Here is a 24,427-nt window from a genome sequence, read left to right as displayed (position 1 = left end):
TAGAACAGGTGGCCGCCCCGCAGGGAGACTGGCAGCTAATGTGTCTGCGAGACAAGTAAAGTGTAGATAATTTGGAATCACAGCGAAACTCTTAAATCTTTTACCATGGCCATAAAACATTTTTTTAGGGAATGCAAAGTAGTTTCTAAATAAGGAATGTCTCTTAACTTTTCCAGGCTGTTTTAATCAACATCAGCCAGACTGTACTCTTATCTGCACAGTAACCCAAAGCGACAGAGTGTTCTAATTTCACAGATTTAGTCACAGTGAAAGAGTCAGTCACTGTGAGAGATTAGAGATTTAAACATTTCTACACCTGCAGCTCCCTCTCCCTGCAGGGCCAGCATGCTAAAAAGGAACAGGAGATGCACGGGGTCCACGTTGCTGTGAGGGGCAGCAGGGAAGTGGGATTATTCACTACAAAAGGAAATGAATATCTTTTAGTTTCCCGGTACATGGCTACTAATCTTTTGACTGTGAGTAAAGGCAGATATGACTTCTGACGGGACTCCTGTAGGTCATAATGTAACTTTAAAACTTTTTTAATGTCTAATATCTTTTTAGTACGTCTTGTCAGTTGTTCTGATTAGCTTTGATGTGCCTGTTTTAACAAAAGCTTAATTTTTTCACATGAAATGCAAGTCATCTTGCTAAAAACATTACTTTTCTGTAATTATTAAGTCTTGCATTGTCAATGAACTCAACAGGTAATGCCATTAAACACAGAATCAAGATTAAATGCCAGCTCAAATGCTAACTAATACAGACTAAATTAATATTTTCCAAATGGAAATTGTAATTACAAAGAGTGAATTTCTTAAATGATAAAAGCTACAATTTGACTCAGTTGACAGTGCCTTAAGGAGCTGCAAAATGTGGAGGAGTTTTTAGGGAACTGTCAGTTGTGCTGGCTATGCTTACAACTGTCATGGACAGAAGTAAACTGCATCTTAAAAATGTTCCAAACTGCAAAATCAAACTCTTGCCGGTGTCTTTACTATTTCGATGTAGCTAAAGGTGATTTTGCTGAAACAGCACTGTCGATTTCATTGTTTGTCCTGTTTGTAACTTTTAAGGGGAAATATATATATATTTTAAAAATGGTGCTTTTGCACAGTGCCTACCAATCCAGCAGTAAGACAGTCAGCTGTTTTATCAGAAAACATGGGATTCAACTATCAAATGTCACATGCAGGCTCATTAGTATCTACCGCCCACTACTTGACATCTACCTTTGCATATTTTTTTGCAAGCCAATCAGAGCAGATCAGGCATTTTTTGGGCGCTTAAGGAGACAGGAGCTAAAACAGAGTGTTTCATACAGGTTTATTCTGACAGATAAAAGCATGTTTTTTGGTATTAAACATGAAACAGTAAACATTTAGAGAAAAAGAAGTATAGACCTGAAAATGTGCACAATATGTCCCCTGTAGCCATTTATACGGCAATTATTGAAATACTTGGAAATTGAGAATTTATTGAATGTTATAGGAGGATATTACAAGACTTTTACTTTTATGACTTTTTTTCTGTTTTTTCTGTTGCAAATAAAGGTCAATTTAGTTATTATTATTAGTAATATTAGTATTTTTAGTATTATATTAATATTATTATTGTTATTATAATTATTATTATACTGCTTGGTCAGATGCCATGGTGTCACTATGTTGCTGATTACCTGAGAGAAATCCATGTGGTTCTATGACCTCACTGAGAGGCATGGGGACCTCATTTTGGATGTCTGCTGAAGTTACCATATAGTTCTTTGCCCGATAAAGGGTTAAACTGGCAGATAGTGAATAAGAACCCAGAAGTCCTCATTTGAACTTTTCAAAGCCCTAATATTGTTTGACGTGAGTTTATTCTGTGAAGCCACCCATCCTGTCAGTCTGCTAAGCTAACAACACTCACAGTATGAACAGAGGATGCTTTCAATAAATACAACACGACGTTTAAATATCAGGATTATATTAACTGGAACAGGTCAATAGAACATTCGCCGACTGAAAGGTCAGTGGTTCGGTGCTTCCACTTGTAGAAGTTTCAGTTATGTGACTATTTACCTTACTGATACCAATCTGTAGAAACCAGGTTAAGTTCATTTGGGACAACATGCAGTTGCATAATTTGTCTCTAAACTTCCATTATTAATAGCAGTTGGACCGAAAAATCACAATCAAACATCTTCCTCATATTCTGCAACCTTAGTCACTTGACATTAGTTAGGTAGTTGAAAGTTATTATTATTATTATTATTATTATTACTAGTGCAGTGCCCGTAGGAAGTATGTATTTGTATAGTGGGAGATTACGTTGATTTTTCAATTATGGCCAAATGAGGTTGTGTGTGAAAGTGGGGACTACAATGAGGTGTAATACTGTTGTGTAGTGTTAATATACAATGTGTATATTGGGAAATACATGGATGTACATTGAGATATAAAGAGACACTGAATAGTTATTTTAAGAAAAATAAACTTCAGTCATTCAGCATGGTTAGACATATATACAGACACAGACATAGGAGGGAATAAGTTTACATGCAGCACAAACAGATGGATGTGAATAATGTGAGTAAGGGTTATAAGGTATGTTGTTTAATGTGTAGATTGATTGATAACTATTGTGTTTCATATATTGTGGCTGTTAGCAGGACACCGCAGGGAGTTGAACCTCTTATCGCAAATAACAGAATTTGTACATTACATGCAGACCACTACAACGTCTGCAACTGCTTTTATAGATAGATTGTTATTATTACAGGAAAACTGTTTTTATATTTTGTTATGGGAACAAATACATAAAATCCAACCTGCACCAGCCGGAGTTGCTGCTATCACTGTGATATAAATAAACATGTATTAATACCGTGAAATCCCATTTGAAAGTGGTCAAAGCCAGCCAACCATTCATTTTATGATATATAATCTGAAATTAAATGCGCATGTTTTCCTGCCTCAAGCTCCCCAGAGTTTTCAATGTCGGGACAACACCTGAGGCTTCCTTGACTGAGCTGAGACCTTAAAAGACCTTAATGCATGTATGTGAGACTTCAGTCCAAGTTACAGCTTCACAACTTCACCTCCACCTCATACTTCAGGTTTGATGAATGTTTAATAATCCCTGGGAGGAAACTAGCTCAAATGCATTAGCATATAGCAACAGGGTACAGCGGAGAAAAATACAGTATATTTATAGACATAATACATATAAATATATATGTCTGCTTCAGGGAAAGGCACAAAAAAGTGCCGTACTTTGTACAAAAGAAAAAATCTAATGCAAGGTATTTTCTGCTTACTGAACATTGATCACATTCCAACTTTAATAAGCCTGTTCGAGAAGAGGTGTGTAGTCTTATGACTGCTGGCAAAAGTGTGATGCTGAAAGCTGCGCCTTGGAGGGATGTGAAGAGCGATGAAGGTGATAACTTTAGAGGGTGTGGGAGTTGAGTAGATTTCAGCTCAGGATGCAGTACAGTCCTTGTTCTCACCTCTGTTGCTGCCTGCAGGGTGCCGACTGAGCCCAGCAACAGATCCAGAGTCGTCCACTACTCTGGCTCCACCATTATACCAACAAAAATAAGACAGGCCATTACAGATTTGTAACACATGGCCTCCTCCCTCCTGTTGGCAGTCGAGACAGAGTTGGTAACTTTAAAAAGTGAAACAAATGAATGAGGTATTAGAATTGGGCTGCTTAGCAGGTGTGATTTGTACTTTAAGTCTCCAGCAAAAGTGTTGGCATTGTATGTTTCTGCAAACCACAAATATATTCATCTACAGTGTTATTTTTTTTAATTTATTTTTTGACAAAATTACAGGTGCAATTCAATAAATAAGAGTATCATAGAAAGTGTATTTATGTCAGTAATTCAATTCAAAAAGTGGAAATAACACATTATATAGATCCATTATGCACAGAATGAAACATATCATGCCTTACTGTAATTTAATTTCTTCAAATTATAATGATTATGGCTTACATTTGACGAAGACCTAAAACTCAGTGTCTCAAAAAATTAGAATATTACAAAACACCAATTTTTATAAGTGTGTTTAATATGGAAATGTTGGCCTCTGAAAGGTATGTCCATCTATATGCAATTAATACTTGGTTGTGGCTATTTGACTTGAACTACTGGAAATGGACTTTTCCATCATATTCTAATGTATTGAGATGCACCTGTACGTTAAAAGCTGCATTGGTTGGGGGGGGACCAGTAAATCCAAGTCATCAAACTGGGTGAATGTGTTTGTGCTCCAGGCTACATGGTGGTGTAGTGGTTAGCACTGTAGCCTCACAGCAAGAGGGTCGCTGTTTCAACTCCGGCCTGCGGCTCTTCTGTGTAGAGTTTGCATGTTCTCTCTGTGTCAGCGTGGATTCTCTCCAGGTACTCCAGCTTCGTCCCACAAAGACATGCAGCTTAGGTTAAACTGTCCAAATGCGTGAATAGTTGTCTGTCTTGATGTGTCAGCCCTGTCGCCTCTGGCGACCTGTCCAGGGTGTAGCCCGCCTCTTGCCTAATGCTGCTGGGATAAGCTCCAGCCCCCCAGTTTGGATAAGCAATTGAGGATAATGAATGAATGTGCTTGTTTGTGCTCCATTGTTGGATGTTTTGTCAAGTTTTTTACGTTTTTTTATGTCCTGAATTTGTGTTTTTCGTTGTTTTTCTCTTAAAATATTTTTTGGGGGCATTTTTCATGCTTTATGTGATAGTGACAGAGAAAATTGAATGGGGTGACAGAGGGGAAGACATGCAATAAAGGGACCTCGTACAGGATTTGAGCCTGCGGGTCGGCTCCAACAAGGACTCAGCCTTAGTGGTTTTGATGCCAAACTTTAACAAAAGTGCTTTTTAAAGTGTGGTTGTCATGTCTTGAAAACAGCGATTGTCACAAGTTTACAGCGTGTTTAAAGCTGCGGCTGTTAGGTGCCACAATGAGAATGTTGCAGCATTTCAGAAATGTTCATATTCAATGTATTTCTGGTTCAAAAACTCAAAATATCTGTGGCTTGTACTTTGCACGATGTCATCTTTTATTATGGCAAATGTGTTGAAAATTCTACTTGGTGCAGCATAGCAAGGTTTGGCACAATAACTGCTCATGTAATGATATTTTATGATAAACTTTAACATCATCACATCATATCATCATTTATCCTAGCCTCTCTCTCCCTGTGTATGCTTTTCAGCTTGAAAAAAATTATGAAAATTTAAAATTTGCTGAGAAAGGACTACTTGAATTTGGTGTAGTGCTTGTGTTGTATCAGCTGAGATTTATCCTCTTGGCTGGAGTTAACCATCTGTACATGACCTTATTTGTAAGCTGTTGCATGTTTTTTTCTGTGTAAATGTTCTGCTTCAGAAAAAGTTGCCATTTCTGGTCCTAAGAGAATAGTTTTATAAAATATATTTTTACACCAGCATTAGTTTAAAAAGATAACACTTACATCTATGATTTAATGTCAGCTGCTGTTCGCACTTTAACATCTGCTATTTTACAGTTTATCAATGGACTTCTCGATATAGTATTTTTCTTTCTTTTATCCAAAAGAACATAACTTTATAAATCAGACCGAAACTTCTAACATTTTTCCAAAGCTACAGGAAGGTCAGATTAAAATCAAGCAGTAACTTTATTGAAGGACTCTGGGTAGCCTTCAGCGTGCAGCTCCAAGCATCAAGGGTCATTGAACTTAAGTTTCCCATAAAGCCTGTGCTTTATGGTGCTTTCCCTTCCTGGTAAATGTACCTTGTCCACAACAAGACATTCTTCAAGGTGTAAAGTCTTAACTCTTACTTTGAAAAGAAGTGCATTATGTCGGTCAGATTTTTCGTTCAGTAAATGGTGAAAAACCAGATGGTTATTTGTAACTTTTGTAATGTACCTTTAAAACATGTAATGATATGTATGTATGTAAAACATACATGATAATGTATTTTGTATGTATATGTATACATACAAAATACATTATCCACTTTACACTTCAATTCAATGGCATTTTAAATGTACAAGTGCTTTCACTATGGCTTGTTTTCTCTGAATCACCAGAGTCTCAATTATCAGCTAAAACTAAATGGATTTTCAGACTTTAAAACACAACAGGGACCTAGATGACTTTTGTGACTATGTTTTGGGGCATTGTTCCTTGCAGTGGTGGAATACAACTAAGTACAAACATAGTTACACACACACACACACACACACACACACACACACACATATATATATGGGCTAAAACTAATTTTTCTGTTCAGAAATGCATGTAAATAAATATAATTTGACATCTTATTCGAGGAATATTAATGTGCTTTGCTATTTTTACAGTCTTTTTTGGAAAACAGCAAATTAAAAAAAAATAGAATAAAAAAATATATATATTTATATATTAATTCAGTTACATTACATTACAATACATTTGTTAAACATACACATGTGTATGTATATATATATATATATATATATATATATATTTTATTTTTTTATTTTTTTATTTTTTTATTTTTTTATTTTTTTTCCCTCTACAAATGCTTTGCCACTATTTTTCAAGAGGGCATAGAATTATGGATTGAGGCTTTAACTTTACCTGAACCATGAAACCACCATTTATAAACCAACATAATTGCATATATTGCTACATAATTTATAGTCAGAATGGTTAGATATCCCAACGCTGATAAATGATTAGTGCAGAACAGTCTATAGACATCTTTTGACCAGCACTGTAATCACTGTAAGAAATCAGAATATGAGAAGTAGACAGCTGCAGGTTTCTAAAGCATGGATGTGAAAAACTTTTTCATCTCTGGCCTTTTGAAGATGTCACATTGAAACACATGTGAGTTGGAACTTTACAGTGGGTCAGTGATTTACAGTGGTTGGTTAAATTCCATTTATTAAATGAGAAACTTTGTCATACGGGACTTTAGAAGTAAATAAATACAATTAATGTTTTTTGTTTCTTTCATTAGTCTCAGAGATGATGATTGAGTCTTTATGTGTGTGTGTGTGTGTGTGTGTGTGTGTGTGTGTGTGTGTGTGTGTGTGTGTGTACGGTAGTAGTATTAGTACTGGTGCATTTAGCACCCTATTTATCACTTGCCTCTGACGAATGTAGATTGGAGTAGGATGACAGTAACCCGTGGTAATTAATCTCTCTTTATACACTGTCTTGGCTGAAGGAAGAAGTTATGCAACCATCACTCTGTAACCATGCTCACACTCTGACTGATGACTGATGCAGATTACATTTGAGCTGTTAATGAGGGGGTGCAGAAACATGCGCACACAGTTAAAAACATGTCATAAACATATGGGTGGAAAAAACTGCAAACATGGATGCTGCTGATCTTATTCACATGTATAACCCTCAGTGCTAACACGAGGGGCACAGTCTAACTTAATGTGAAAGGTCAAATGATTTTATTGCTGACATTTTACAACGTGCATCATTGATTGAACAGTTCAAAAGTCACTGAATGTCATCACTAATGAAGTCCGTGGTATATTGATGTAAAGGTGGTATCGTCATTTTTTTCACATTTTTAGAGAGGTCACTATCATAGCATTACAACCATTACATTTCTTAGTAGCTTCTGTTTTTATCATATGTTGAGACTTTGTAGAGTGTGCTTTAAAGAAGGTGTGTTATATAACGATCTATCTTTTTTAAATGCAAAAACGTCGTACAGATAGACCATATCATGCTAATTGACACTTTTTCTGCTGAGCTATATTTGTCCCTTTGCTTGAACTGTTATTTTAATTCCCTTTATGGCTGGAGTGGTCCATTCATCCATGTTTTGTCATATCGCCGAGATGTCTCTGTGATCTTCTACAGATCTCCTACTGTATATAAGCAGCAAATTAATAACTTGCCACCCTCACTTGTCATGTATGACATGTGCTCATAGAGCACTTTTTACTTTCTTTACTATAATCTGTTTGAAATACTGTGTGAGGGACTAATTCTTTACTTGCATGTCCTGTCAGAAACATCAATTAAGTGCCCATGGTAACTGGCCAGATCATAGTGTTGCTGGGTTCAAACTATCTGCCTCCTCAAGTTGGATATTCAAGTTGTAAATCATAAACGTATGTTGGCAGCTTATTTATATACGTGTTCGCTCTTGATCACCTGCTGTAGAACATTCTGTACACATTTCAAGGGCAATTTCATTTACACATTTTGTGGACTATCGGTCTGTGTAACCGAGTTAATAAGAAATTTGATTCCACTTGCCATATAAAAACTCATCTGTCAACACGCAAACTTGTTTGTCCCATAGTAATTAAACGCAGCACCCCTGTGGTTTAGGGTCATGAACCCCGGGGGGCAGCAACAGTCAGACCTTCGTGGCTCCCTGGTAGGTGCACGAGCTATGAGCTCCGTCATTTTTCCATATTGATTACTTTATTTTCACTACAAAGGGGTGGTATAAGTTTTTTTTTTTTTTTTGTTTTTTTTACATATAGCTCCCTTACGGTTGAGCTCGTCCTTTTTCGTCAGAAGTTGACGCCATTTTTCTTTTATTTTTGTTTACAAAATGTCTAGTGCCACAAGTTAGCTAACCTGCACCGTCTTTTCATTTTATATTTTCCAGATGTGTGTGTGAGAGAGCAAAAACCCGACTGACTGTACAATTAATTCCTGTGCCAGTGTCCGAAATAAACGGCTGGATGCCAAATGAGACGGTTGTCTTCATCTCGTCTCGTCGTAAATTCCACAACACGTAAGTGACTTTATAAAATGTGCCTTGCTCAAGGATACTGCAGTACTTGACCGCGACCCTCCGCTGCTCATGCTCATGATAGGAAAGAGCAACTCACAAAGTGCAACTGTTTGGGTTATTTTTGTTGCTGGATGGTTTGGCTGCATGTTCTTTGTCCAACAAATCCTCCAACATAAACATGGATCAAAGGGATGCTGACATAACTACATATTGATGCAGATATGTAAGTAGTCAGAATTCATACTTTGTCAGGTTTCGAGACAACAAGCAAACAACTTTTAAAATGTTTGAAATGATCACAGCTGTGCTATGCAGGAGATTCTCAATGCCCAGCAGAGTGCACTTTTCTAGTGTTAATAGGTTTTGATCTTCAATGGAGATGTTCAGTATATCACAGAAGAATATTGGGCTTTGGGGTCATAGACAATGCTTGTTCAAAGTGTCAATTAATTGTTGATTTTGGTATTTCTATAGCATTTGTATAACAATAGAATATTATCAGACATTACGAAATGAATCACCATGCTCATTATGAAGTATTTTCAGTGGACAGTAGACTTTCCTGTAGATTACTGTTTTGTAAGTGAACATAATTTTAATAATAATAATAATAATAATAATAATAATAATACATGTTATTTATTGGTGCCTTTCACGTCATTTAAGGTCACCTTACAAACACAGCAAAAAACATTAGATAAAAACAAAAACACAATCAGCTACATAAAAACAAACAACTACATACAAACAACGAACAGAACAAATGTGAGGATGGCAAGGACAAACAGAAAAGGCTCATCTAAACAAGTGATTTTTGAGCTGTGATTTGAAGGTGGACAGAGAGTTAATGTCAGGGATAGTTTGTGGGAGAGAGTTCCAGAGATGGGGGGGCTGCACAGCTAAAAGCTCTGGACCCCATTGAAGAGAGGTGGGCAGGAGGAGTAGTGAGGAGCATGGAGGAGGGGGAAGGAGTAAGAAGTAGGCATGAAGGAGATCAGAAAGGTACGGAGATGCGAGGCTATGAAGAGCCTTGAAAGTGAGAAGAAGTATCTTGTAATCTATGTGGTATTCAACATAGGGGTGGGCGATATGGCCCTAAAAGATTATCACGATATTTCAGAGTATTATCGCGATAACGATATTTTTGACGATATCAAAAATACTGAAAAATATATAGAAAATTAATTTGTAGTCCATATAAATAAATAAAAATTGTACAACAAAATAAAAATCAATCATAAATCTAAATGTAGTGTAAATTGCAAATCTCAACAGTTGCCAAATACAAAAAAATTACTTACTTGAGTATTAGCGAATAATAATAAAAAATAACCTTCTAGGGGGTCTGGGGGCCCCCTGGGAGAAAATTTTGTACATTTTATAGTACAATGTGATCAATCTCGTCCACTTTGAGAGCTAAATGTGAGCAAACACCTCACAAACACATCATTGCCTATTTTAATTAATTATTGTAAAGGAGAATAAAGGTTCTTCTATGTTTTATTTAAGGCATCTTATTTTGACAGTCTTCTTGTAATTTCTGTGGTGGATTCTGTGCTCTTATTTTGAAAGCTGCATTTGTGAAGCGACAGGAACTAATAGTAGCTTTTTGTGATTAAAACAACTTTAATTGTTAGCTAATGTTAGCTCGCGGCTAACGAACGGCACAATGCAACAGTGTGTTTGGACCGTTTGGACCTCTGACAGGACAGGTTGATAGTACTTAGATCGGCTCACGCAGACGCACAGAGAGAGAGAGAGAGGGGACGGGACTGATACATTACAGACAGGTAGGTGCTTGTTTTGAAGCGCAGTGGGAGGGCAGCTCGGTATATTCAGTGTGTGTGTGTGTGAATGCGTGCGCATGTCTCGGAGGAGGACAGAGAGGTGGGTCGGGGTCTAGACTGACTGACAGGTGACAGACACTGCTGAGCAGAGACACAACGCAAAATAACTTTATGTTATGAATAGTGTAGATATACTTTCAGTAGCTTGAAATGTGACGTTAGAGCAGCACAAGAGACTGGCGGGCCGCCAAGGTCTAGGTAATTAATAGGAAATCCTTACGCCACTTTGTCAAGAAGTAGAGCATGTTGCCAATATCGTGATATGCATTTTTTTTACCCATAAAAAAAATATACCGGTATTATCGTGAACGATACGATATGGCACACCCCTAATTCAACAGGTAGCCAGTGCAGCTGTGGGAGGACAGGAGTGATGTGATTTATGGAGGAGTTTCTGGTGATGATCCAGGCAGCTGAGTTCTGGACCAGTTGGAGTTTATGGATAAGCTTGAGAGGTAGACCAGAAAGGAGGGGATTGCATAAGTCTATACAGGAGGTAACCAGGGCATTAACAAGGATGGCGGTACTGTTAGGTGTGAAAGACGGATGGAGACGGTTGATGTTGCGCAGGTGGAAATATGCTGATCGAGTGATATTGTTGATGTGGGATTCAAAGGAAAGAGTGCTGTCGAGGATGACACCCAGGCTCTTAACTCGGGGGGGAGGGAGGGACTTTGGAGTTGTCAATTGTCCTATTGACTGATAACAATCTGTCTGCAATATTACGTTTTTTTTTATATACAACCCCAGTTAAAAAAAACAAACATTACTCTGTGAATAGTGATGCATTTTGTTTTAATTAACATTTTACACAGCATCCCAACTTTTGTGGAATAAGGGTTGTATATAAAAATCGGAGTCAGTATAATCATATTCTGCATATCTCATTCGGCTCAGTGATGAAAGCATGGGGTTGAAGTCCTAAAAAGTGAGCCATGTGCAGACTGCATTATTCATGCAGGACTCCCTGCACTCCCAGCTCTGTACTCGCCGAAGAGCCTGTACCTCAGCTGATGAAAGGGCTGGCTGTGACGGCACGGTGCTGTGGTACATTGCAGACGGTTGTGTAATAATCAGAGGGATTCACATGGCTGTCCTTTGCAGCTGCCACACTGCCCAGTGGAGGGAGAGGTGCCAGCACAGGGGTCCATCAGCCAACTGCTGCTCTATTTCAAGTGCACTTTCCTGGAAGGAAGAGACTCACTGGACGCGAGCAGAACAGGCTGTGCTATTCCAACATTAAAACTGTCCTATTAAATGAAAACATGCTTCTGGTAGAGTTAAGTCATGCCTAAACAAATGTCCGTAGCTGTAACCCGAAAAGCAGATTGGTACTAAAATGACCTTTGCTATTTATATCAGATTACTTAGTGACACATGGTTTGCAATCGTGCTTCAAATTACACACAAGTCTGATAATTATGCTTTCGGTGCATTGCACATTGTCGTTCCAACACATCCCCTAGTAGTGCACCTGGAAAAGCAAGCACCCCATGTACAAAGACCATCGTCCAATCTCTCTCTTCCCCATTCCAACAAGATCTCCAACTTAAATGACAGAATAGACCGTCTGTTAATATCACCCATAACGACACATATGAGCCTTTGTCAAAATTAATGTTTCACAGTTCATGGTACCACGTCATTATACATACATGTACGGTTCACGGTTCTAAAAAAGGCTGCAGTTTCTGTGAATTTATGCTACAAAACCAATGACCTAGGTTTAGGGCAAAAAACTTCCTGGTTAGTTATTATAAAAGACAGTTTAAACGGTACATAAATGTACGTAAATGCTGGAAGTGACGTAGTTAGGAGGGAGATTTGAGCCACGGAAATAATGTAAAAAATGTGAGTCGGGTAATAAAAAGGTGATTCATAAACCGTGAGCCACATAAGTTACGTAAGAAGTTGTAGGTAAAAATGTCTTTTACTTTTGTTTTTCACACGGGACACAAACCCAGTTCTCCTGGGGGAAAGTCCCATTTGTTCGACCCTCCCACCACGAGTGTGGTAACTGACATTTCAGCTCCGCATCGCAGTCAATCATTACTACTCCGTCTGCAAGATGGGGGCGGTGGACAGCCTAAAACGTAAATGTCGGTCTTATTTTGCTGCATGTACAAAGCCTTATATTGACATTTTTGAGGGGAGACCAGTCTCCCCTTTCCTGTATATCTCCACCTGCCCTATCCAATGGCAAATGGTGGGAAAAGCCCTAACAATAATCTGCAATCGAAACATTCAGTTATAAAGTTGACAATATCTCATGAAAATAAGCAATGAGTGCTCAAGTGTGAGTCTGGATGACAACTAAAGAGAAGGGCGGGACTATTAAATGTATTTACCCTCCACAAGGGGAAAATAAGAACGATTCCCATCAATCCTTATTGTACAATTTGCAGACATAGCTATTAAAATGTCTCAACATGTCAGTTGTAATTTATAGCATGTCGTTAAAGTGGCCCCCTTGACAGTTTATCAAATGACAATGAAATTGGATAAATGTGTTTATGGTAGTCTACTTTAATTACAGCTTGTTTGATGTCTTCTCTGCTTCAGATAAGTTCAAATATTAAGTTTTTTAGTGGCCACGTAGTCTGTGTGGGTGTAAACTCTTGTACCCACACATACTGTTTTGGATGTAATGGAGATTTTTTTTTTTTCATTTTTAAATATGTCCACTGTTGTTTGCTTTTAGGAAGTAATCTATTACTGCACTTTACTATTTGTTTCTACAATGTGGTGCTTATACAATGATCTAGCTTTAGAAGTAAACTTTCTACACTCAATATTTGGATTCCTATCACTTTTCTATCGATCTTCTATTAACATTAACCTCTCCTCAACCTCAGACTGAGACTTGACCGCTTGAATTGTTAAACCAATTTACAATTAGTACATATCTGCTAACAGTTGTAAATCCAAGACTGTCTGCCACTTTTTTCCCCTTAGCTGAATCGTAAAAAGTTAGTTTGATTTCCCTCACAAATGGCAGTTTTTAGCCTAATTGTGCCAGAGATGGCTGCTGAGCTCCTGACAAGTTGTCAAAAAAGTTTTTCAGGTACTTGTACTTTACCTGAATGTGTCCATTCCATAGAAATATTGTACTTATTACTCCAATACTTTAATTCGACACCTATATTTACTACTTACTGTCCAGATTAAATTCTATATAGTCCTCTATATCGCACTGCTAAAGAATACTTTTTGTTTGTGACTTCTTCCACAAAAAGCCATATCTGAGGGCCTCTTCATATGTTTGTTGTTTCAGCAAAGGGACAAGAGTCCTCTCTAAACTCATTACATAGTTTGATATATTTGAAATAGTCCTAAAATATGTTCAATTATGTCGTATTTCACAAATAAATAAAACAGTGTGCAACATTTAAAGGGGACAACCCCCAGATTGGGTGACACTGGGCTAAACCACCTAACTGAATGGAAAAAAGTTAAAACTAATCACAGCTTCACTAGTAAAACAACAGCAAGATGCTGCTTAAACAATGATGCAGCAGTAACAATCTTATAATGGGAAATATAATAATATATATCTGATACTTTCAGAATATTTTGCTCAAAATATTTATGGAAGAGGATAAGGGCCAGGTAGGAGAAAAAATAATGAGAGGAGGGGAACTAAAAGCATCATGCAGTTCGAGAAAAAAGTGGAAATGTAAAGAAAAAATTACTTTTAACAAACTTTTTGTGTTCAACCTGACAACCTGATTTTCCTCAATACATCTTATATATGTCTAAAAAATTCTCATAAATTACATAAAAGCAGATTTTCCCAAAACAATAGTTGTGGTAACCTACTTCCAAGAAAAGCATATTTATTTGCAGGGAGATTTTAGTACTACTACACCGTTAATATTGTGTTTATTGCTCATTTTATGACATTGATGAAAATCAGGTTGTAGCTTGCAGTCTCCCTAACTGTTCAGATAGATGCCATTTCTCTAAAACAATGTTCCTCTGATGACTTATTGACACAGGAACCTGTGAGAAGAATCTGTGATTATCTTTAAAACTTTTCCAAACACAAAAAGTTGACTTTATTCTCGACATTTCAGCTTTTTTCTCGAAATCGTATAACAACTTCATTTTGACTTTTTATTTTTTTTTAATTCCTCCTCTCATTATTTTTTTTCTCCTGCTTGCCCCTAATCCCCTTCAATACAATTCTTCTTTATGATTTTGAATGCAGGTCTTGTACTTGGTTATGCAAAATGTCACATATCACCACTGAACTATAAGTACAACAGCTACAATAGTCCACATAATACAAAATAATGAACCTATGCACACTGATAAATGCAACCATTTTATTGTAAAATTCCACAGCTATGTGCAATTCCCTTATGAAAAGGATTTTTTTCCAGTACATGTATAGTATATTATGCAGACCCTAACAGAATTGATCAGTGCCCCTTTTATACAATACTCAAATATACATAGATGGCAAACAACTAACATAATGCATGTATGAGGATCATATGAAATTTATTTTGATCTTGGATACCTTTTTCTGAGCTCTGTAATTCCAGTGTGTGTTATTTTCTGCAGCTTTGACAAAATACATAACAATAGAAAATATCTACATGTGCTGTTCACATATGTGTCTCATTTGTGGGTCCTAGAAATGAATAAAATCACACAAAAAAGTACAGTGTCATAAAAGCCCATGTCTATGCAGGCAAAGGACTGAGACCAGCTGAAACAATGTTTGAATTAGTCCCGATTCTAAAAAAACATATCCAACATGCACACTACTGAATATTAACAGCATCGCCCCGTACACCTTTATACCCCTGCATTTACAGTAGAGTGCACAAAAATATCATAGAAATAATAAACAAGCTTTTGTCATGATGTAGAAAATGAAATACGATAAAGTATGTTTGTTTTTTGCAAGACGTGCTCAGTATTGAACAAACCAAGCGCCCTGATAAAGAAATGTCTGGTTCACCCCGACACAATAATACCATATTTTGGAGGTCTGGTCTACATTCGAGCTTTGTCCTCATGCTATTGGTTCTGTACCATATGAACAAAAACAAAACAAACAAAAAAAACAATATCTGAGGGTACATCTGCGTCTCCAACTTCCGCTGTGTCACTTTTAGGATATGTTTTTTTCTTCAAGGCAGTAAAAGCGGATTCACAAATGATATCATCGTTTGATATTCTCTATTGCATGTGTGTCAGTTTGGCACTTTTATGATGTCATCGTTCTTTTACACTTCTTGAAAACTACAGAACACTGATTATGACCAGTCTACATCGCTATTGACACACTTAACGTCCCTAAGGATGTGAGAGATAGAGTATGTGCACACTGAAGACAGGTTTAGACTACTAAGTGGCAGCTTCGGAACACAACAGGACCACCATTTAAATACGAAAGGGAAAGAACTCGCGGAAATATGAGATAATCTGGTAAATGTATATGTCAGTATCATCACTGATGCTTTATTTAAGATGGCAAGACCACTGAAAACCCTTTGCGAAGGTGGAAAAAGTGGAAATAATCAATAGTTAGACAAGCAAATGCTCTTCTTCTGGTGGCTTTGGGAACTGTTTTTTGTGTTTTTTTCCCCCCTGAAAATATTCAAGTCTACTACTCAGAAGCTGCACAACAAGTAATGTTGCAACTCACTAATTCAACAGATATAACAGTTCGACAGGCCTTTGTGAGAGTAGTGTACATCGATCACAACATAGAAAAACACAAGATAAATAAGCTCAAGCTCCATTGACACATCAAACAAAAATGTATCTTTGATATAAATGACAGCATTTTGTGTTTCTTTTAGGGGCTATATGAACAGAAAAATCAGTTTCTTCTCAATAAAATAAATAAATAAATACCATTAATGAATAAATAAATAAATACCCCATTACCCCCCCCAAAAAATATTCTACATGGTCAGTCCAGCATAATACAATAAGTCTAATATACTGTATGGTGATATACTGTAACAATGCTGAAATTACAAAATATATACCCTTTTACAAAATCCCAAGGGCTTGACGAGTGTTTTTCTTCCATTCATAATTTATGTACATAAACAATGTGATTTACACCCATTTCTCATGAGTTTACAAATCCTACTGAAGCACTGTCTCCACTTGTTGCATACTGGTGTCTATCAAAACTGTAATCTGTTAGGGGTCGTAGTTCATGTGCGTTACATGTTATCATACACGACATTTACAATTCAGACGCTTTCGCTGTGATCTCCGCTCTCGTCACGTAACATAACGGCATTCAAAGCTAATTTCAATGGAAACAAAGTCAAAATAAACCATAAAAAAAAAAAATACAATTCTGCCCAAACAAGTGAATCAATTTCCTCACTGTGTATTAATTTACATTCTGAATGTGTTTCTTCTCAACAAGACAGGAAGTTTGATGTTTGATAATAAGGCTTACACATCTCTTCTCAACACAAGCTTTTTTTCTTTTTACTTGAATGTTTATTTGATATGAATTCATATTTTTTTTCCTTTGTTTTGTTGCTCATCTTAGAAGAATGACACATTGAATGAACCCTGTCCCACTGCAGGGAATTTCAAAAATACCCAACAGCTGTCTTTATTGACATTCACATTACAGTGTAGATTAGTTTTACTCTATGTGAATCTCACCCGCTGGTTACACAGATGCAGTTATCGCTCTGCTAATGTAAAGGGCAAAAAAAGAAAAAAGAAAAAAGTCGTTTTTAGAAGAAAACTTGTTCTGTAGAGTTTGTCCCGTAAAAACTTGCATAACCAAAAAACTGTGTCATTATGTAAATCCACACATGATGACAGTGTAATACTATACCGTAAGCGAATAGCTGTGAGGAAAATGATTAAAGCAGTTGTTTTGGCTGCTCCTCCCGCCTGTATGCAAAGATGAATTCTCAACTCAAAAAGGATAAACCGGGCACGTTTTTTATCATTTCATTTTCCAATTTTCCTAGAAAATAGTATAATTAAATCTCGAATGATAATCAACAGTGCTCTTTTTTTATTTATTTTTCCATAGCCAACAATAGAAGACCATAAAAGATGTTGATTTTTGGCCTGAAAGGTGCATGCAATAAATGTAAACCACTATGTAATAGTAAAATATATACAGTGTCTGTACAATTGAGCATTGTCCATAAACAGCATCATCTCTCTCTGACCACACATGAAAAAACGCGTTGTTTTAATCGTGCCAACACTAAATAAATTAAAAATAAATTAGCATCAGTTTCTAACATAGCTCTATTAAAGTGCTTCAGATTGTGTGTTTTAGTACAAGTGAAAAGAAATGATAAGTAAAGTCATTTAGATTCTTTTCAGATAGGTGTTTGCTGTTGTTATCTGAATTGCTATTTATTTAAATTGCTCCCTATGGAAGGAATGTATTTGTCTAAAAATAAAGCAATTAGTAAAAATCCCACTGAGAAGAAAAAAAGAAATTGCAAACAGAAAATCCAAAAAAAAAAAAAAAAAATGCTCACACAATCAGTGTCTTCACAACACATCTACAAAACTCCTCATACCAGTTAAATGTAATGCTACAACATTTGCAATGTCTGTCAAAGTTTTTTTTAAATAAAACCACCTAAATTCAAAGAGATTAGACTAAGGAATGAAATAAATCAGTGGGTGTTTCAGTGGGTCCCCTCCTTCACAATGTCCCTTGCTGGCACAGAGCATATGTAGAATGTAATGAGCTGTATGATAAGGCCTGGATGAACACCCACGCCTAGAGATAGAGATAGGAGACCCAGTAGACCAGGTTGAAGAGACCGAACGCAGTGGGGAAGAAGATGCGTGCATATGAGTCTATCTTGGCGATGCGGATGTGCAACCTGCCGTGCCGCCAAGCTCCGGAGCGGCAGTCTTCGAAACAGCAGAAGAAGCTGGTGCAGTCCTTCCCGTCCAGACACTCGTAGCCGTACTCCTCGTCTCGCTCCTGCATGTGTGTGGCGTTGTTCATCTGAATGGCCGTGGCCGAACGTGGACGGATGTCTACCGTGGGTGTCTGCTTTTAACAGGACAAAATGTCACAGTTAGCCATCAGAGCCCTGAGAGTGGCGTAATTAAGACCTCACTGACATAACAGGGGACCTAATTTGAGCTCTGAATTTTCTGTCTCCCGCTTCAATTTTATGTCATTAGTCAGCAAAATGTAATTTGCACCTTTGACTTGCCAATGGACCCTTTCAATGTCAAGAAAATACAAATTGACCAGCAACTAACACCTGTGGTTGTAATTAGTGAGGCATATTGTTGCGAAGGGTCGGTCCCCATGGTACCCATGATGCAAATTACAGCTTTGGGTTTGGGAATAGCTGGCGGTTGAGGCAGTCACTATATTTTTAGTACAGTAGTCCATATTGCTTTATTTAGCAGCTACATAAAGCCAGTGCTGGGCAATGCCTTGCATGTTTTATTCTGAATATTCCTCCTGCACATTTAAAAATACTGTAGCAACATGACTATGCGTCATTTGTTTAAAAAAATGTTTTTTTTTATGCCCAGTGACTCATCAAAATGTCATAATTTGGACCTCTATGGATGTGTGAATTTTTTTCTGAAACGCCTTTATAAGAAATGTTGTAACTGGCTCATGATGCATCATAAAGCTAAGCTTAGGGAGGAGCATGTGTTGGCAGATGTGCAGCTCAGTATTTCTGCAGCCCACTCTTTCTGTCACTAAATGGGTTAAAATAAACCTCCTTTTCGAATTGTGCTCACCACTGGAGGGCACAAGCCTTTTTATTTCCCAAAATAGGACAGTCAGTGAGTCTGTGGCCCCCTGTCATTCTAAAGGGAGACAATTAGTATTCAAACAGACTGTTTTCATCAGCTTTTATCTTGAAATACCATGCCACCTTTGCACAAATTGGAATTCTGGCTGTTTGGCAGCTTAAATGCTTCCCACCCCCCAGCCCCTTTGGCAGAGGTTTCTTGACCTTGCTGATAAACTAGGGTGTCATCATTTAAAAAAGACACAGGGAGCTGAATAAGTTCAGCTTCTAAGAATTTCACATCACCACTTTCCACTTGCCAGTAGCTGTCATTTAGGTTGTTCTTTATGTTGTATCTTTATAACATAGGAACGATGATCTATGAATGACTGAAGTAGCACAAAAGCATAAATATATGCTCTGTGTTAATCAGTTGTCTTTTAATTGCAACAAACATCACAAACAATTTTTTTAATGGAGGCCCCATTTCTATGTGTCTACAATAGGCATGCTTGCTGCAAAAAATAAAAAAATAAATCAAAAATAGGTCATTGCAGTTTTAGTTTGAACATAACATTATCTGCTGTAAGCATGCATCCTCAAACAAGCTTAAAATACTTAAACTTGATTGAACTGTTAATTCCCTACAACTTGTCGTCTTGCCCAGCACTAGTGCACAAACCTGTGGTCCCTTTGAAAACGATACATAACCACACAACAAAACAACATTCGGGTTAGTTTTCAGCATTTTTTTGTCCTTAGTGGCGGACAGTATGTTGAGGTTAATGGGGGTGGGGAGGTGGGATTAGCAGAACAGGTTATGACTCAGTTCTCAAAGGGGGGATTGGTTGCACTGGAGGAAGCGTGGTGGAAGCTCAAGCAGAAGGAGCATTAACAGCATCCTGCCGCATGGCCTGGTCAAGCTGGGCTGTGCTGTGTCGGTGTTAGCAAGAAATTAAATCAAAAAACAACAAAGAAACAACACAGTGGCATTGGCAACTTTAACTGGCTGAAATTAGACAACCTCTCAAAGAAGACAAAAAGGCGTGAACTTTCGGGGTGAATGCTGGAGGATCCCTTGGCTGAATATTTGATGGCAGTGTTAAAATAAAAAATGAAGATTTTTCAGCAGTGCATGTCTAGAATATGCCCTTACTATATTTCTCCCCAGTTAAATAACGATGGAGACCACTATGTGGAAAAGCAGATTATCTTGTGTTAAATTTAGATCTTCCCTAGCTGCCACCCACCCTGGATGCTTTTTGGGTGTTTAAAGATTAGCATGTGTTAATCTTGTGAATGGACCTCCAACTCTAATTAGACTTAACACAGTGCAGGGGTTGTCTGTTTCAGTCTGTTAAGGCTCTGCTGACTCTGTAGGAAGCGTCAGGTTGAGAAGCCCAACAAACACACAGGTATAGATTTACTGGCGGGGAGAAGGGGAAAGAACAGGAAGCTATTGCAGCGGCTGCTAATTCACTGTGGTTACAACAACAACAACAAAGAGTGAAACAGGACAGAGGGAGCCAGAATGAGTCCACGCTGGGCCTGGAATATTACATTCCTCTGGACACGGGATGTGTGGGATGTTTATTTTCATTTTAAAAACTGCATAAGTACGTCTGGCTGGCTGCCTCCGCACTGTGCACTGCAGAGCGCCCCTTTTTAAATGTTATCTCTGATGCCTGTTTAGTAACTGATGAGGACTACAGTAAGAATGCAGGTAGATAAAGAGGGAATAGAGAAAGGCGTATCTGCTGTATAACAGACAGAAAAGCAGTGAGGTGCTAGGGGCTCAGAGAGCCAAAATGCAGCAGACACATGCAGTCAGACACAGGCAATATACCTTTGAGGAAAAGAGCCGGAGGAGCTTTTGTCCAGACAGGAAACAAAGAATATGTGGAGTTGAAAGAGAGTAACAAAAAAACAAAAGAATACATGTAAACAGAGAAAAAAAAACATCAATAAAAAAAAATAAGCACAAGATAATGTGTGAAATTTACAGTCACTCTACTGTCAAAATGGAGAGAGAAGAAATATACTGTAGAGAGACGTACATTTTACGAACAGACACAGGGGGAGATGCATGGTGGGATATATGTATCTCACATGCTTTTTACGCCAGCAACACCTTGGAAAGAATTATTACAGGTGCAGAACTGGAGAGATTAAAGGCATACTATGCAGGAATATCACTTACTGTTTGTAAATAAAACATTCAAATCTGGCCCCTCCTCCCCAGCAAAGTGATAACAAAACCCAGTTTTTAAATGAGCTTTGTCTGCTTGATGTTTTTCCTTGCAATTTTTTGTGATTTTTCTGCACTGTGACCACTATTTTCCTAACTTCCTGTCCAAAGGGCGACGCCCAAAAACATCCCGAACACAGCGAAATTAAAAGAAAGATAATATAAGAGACAAAGACAACGCCACATGATTCTAAGTGATGATTGCAACGCATTACATTTGTATGAGCCCGTACATTGTTTTAAGGGAAAATCCTGCATAGTATACCTTTAAGTAGACACTAATGCAGTTTAAATACTCCCTGTAAATGTGACGTCATTACGGTGGAAATATTCTTCTTACACAGAACTTCATCTAGCATCGTTGTCACTTCCAGTTTATGACATTTAATAAACAATGTGATAATATATGTTGGTAATCTAAAAGCAAAATAATCATCTGATTAGAGGACATATGGTGATCAGAACTCTGGTCATTTTATGAAGAAACATAAAACGACAACAGCTTAAAATTAGTACAAGAATCTTTCAAAGTTATTTATTCACATTTTACTCAATTTCCTTTTCTTTCTAGTCTTTTAACAATTCATGAGCATCGGAAAGAATTTTAGTCCAAGACCTCCTTTTCTTGAACATTTCCTCCGTCCCATATCTTGGCAATTGATGCAGAGAACCTAGAAAAGTCCCTCTGAGAGGGCAAACTGGCATTACACCTTCCACTTCATTAGTCATTCATTCGTCCACAAGACAGTCAGACCGTGTGCAAAACCTTCGTTACAGAGGCTGAAACTAGAGCGCCCCGAGTTCTGAGGATATCTCTCAAGTCCAATTCCAAAAAAATTAATTGTCATGACTTCAAAGATGGATTTCAGTTACCTGCAACCTTTAAAAAAGTAATTCAGCTTGGTTTAGTTATAACAAGAAGAAGCATATATAATGTAAACTTTTCCACTACCAGTAGATTTTAACACATTTCCATGAAGAATATTAATTTCTAGAAGCATATGCCAACTCTAGCTGATTAGAGAGAAGTGCTAGTCTTGCTGTCGAGGGTAAACGATCAGGGCTCCATTAGTGCTCATATGGTGAGAGATCATGGCCCTTCAACTGAGCTGCCGTGATCTCTTGAGGGATTTAAGGGTCACATGACTCAAACTCTCCTGTCATGTGACATCGTTCTAAATTACAACTGTAACAGATATGTGGCGGATTAGGAAAAGGTTCGAGCTGCACGCCTCGCTCATTGAGTAATTTGTGTGGTGGTCCCACGGTTGATGCTCCCTTAGGGAAGCAGAGTATAGCTTTTTTCTAAGGCTTAATCCCTGTAATGTAACACAGTGGGGGAGGGGCAGAGAGCATGTAAGGAGAACTTGACATTTTACCTAAATGAAGGATACTGTAAACACTGTAATACAGATATAATACAAGAAGGTATAAAACTAAATAGCATCATTGTGAAACTGAAAACATTTCTGGGTCAGAAATTGAAACTGAAAGAAAACATAATCCAAAAAACATCACATCAGTTAGTTTTAGAAAGACGCTCACCGGGTTTTTCTTCTTCTTGTCCTTTTTGGCGCTCGGCTTCCTGTTGCTTACAAAGTAGTGCAGCGTGCCATACTCTATAAGTGCAGCGAAGACGAATATGAAGCAGACGGACACAAACAGGTCCATGGCGGTCACATAGGACACTTTTGGAAGTGATTTCCTAGCAATAGTACTCAGCGTGGTCATGGTCAGCACAGTGGTGATGCCTGGTAAAAAGGTCAGAGAGAACAGAGCAAATTAGATCTGCTCTAAATAAAGACTAAAAAGAAATGTGTAAGTTCGGCAATACTATGTTTAGCACTGCCACATACATGTATACAATATTAATATTGGCTATTCCATTGCAAGATCATGACCATGAGGACCATAGACTGTATGGAAATAGTGGACATAGTCACCATGATGTCACCCATTGGATTGTGGACTGAAGCCTTGGTTTCGGCATTATTACTGTCGCCATCTTGGTTTATGGCCGTCGCCATATTGTTTTTTTGCAACCACTGGATGTACAGAATGGATCTTGAGCCAGAATGGTGCTACATCAACAGCTATTGTTAGCTGTAGCTAGCTGGCTAGCTTGGTTAGCATGGCGCAATTGTAATTCAAAATGAACAGCTGGCTCTATAGAGTAACATTTTTCTATATATTATATAAAAAAAAGTTTTGGTCTCTTTATAATACACACTGTCAAATGGTTAGAGTTGTAAGATGTAAAAAAACACAGTGCACTGTGGTAGTGACCTGTCAATCATAAAGTAGCCACACCCTAAAATAACATCATGTTGTTGGGAAACTTGAAACTAGTGATTGAGTCCATAAAGTTATTATGAGAAATTTACTGAGGTAATAAATCAAGTGACAAGTAATTTTCCTATTGACATACAAATTAACTTATCTTGCAACCAGTGGAGTCGCCCCCTGCTGATCATTAAAAATAATGCCGGTTTAAGCACTTCCACACTGGCTTCACTTATCAGGTTTCTGCTTGATGAGGGATTGAGCAGCTGTTTTACTGCCCCCCCTCTGATCCACATACTTTACTTGTTTACGCTTTATCTGCCATTGACCACCACTGATACACAACATTTCTTCATCCACCATCTGTTAACCCTCTCCACTACTCACTCTGTGTGTGTCTCTAATGGTGGTGTAGATGGAGGCGGTTGACTGCACATGATACGCTTCTAAGTACACTGATACAACAGATTACCAACAGCAGCATCACAACCCCCAACCACCAACAAACAACACCACCTCTTTCCTTTAAATCGACATACTTGCAAAGAGACTTGTGTTGTATGTAGGAGATGATTTA

At 37.7% G+C, this 24,427-nt stretch overlaps 1 protein-coding gene across 4 annotated transcripts in view; it reads right to left on the bottom strand.

Moving 5' to 3' along the window:
• Positions 1-16,726: 16,726 nt before the first annotated feature.
• gabrg2 (gamma-aminobutyric acid type A receptor subunit gamma2) overlaps positions 16,727-24,427 on the bottom strand; it is a 67,047-nt gene continuing 59,346 nt past the window's right edge. The window contains exons 8-10 of one of the 4 annotated variants that reach the window (XM_059350963.1): positions 23,113-23,318; positions 21,166-21,189; positions 16,727-18,613 (exon numbers count right to left, since the gene is read on the bottom strand). In XM_059350963.1, the coding sequence (XP_059206946.1) occupies positions 18,332-18,613; positions 21,166-21,189; positions 23,113-23,318 (512 nt within the window). In that variant the 3' untranslated portion in view covers positions 16,727-18,331. The remainder of the gene's footprint in view (positions 18,614-21,165; positions 21,190-23,112; positions 23,319-24,427) is intronic. The other 3 variants (XM_059350965.1, XM_059350966.1, XM_059350967.1) reach the window with 3 other exon arrangements.

The sequence above is a fragment of the Centropristis striata genome, chromosome 15, assembly GCF_030273125.1.
Source record: "Centropristis striata isolate RG_2023a ecotype Rhode Island chromosome 15, C.striata_1.0, whole genome shotgun sequence".
Classification (NCBI taxonomy): domain Eukaryota; kingdom Metazoa; phylum Chordata; class Actinopteri; order Perciformes; family Serranidae; genus Centropristis; species Centropristis striata.
This window is presented reverse-complemented; position numbering and strand designations above follow the sequence as displayed.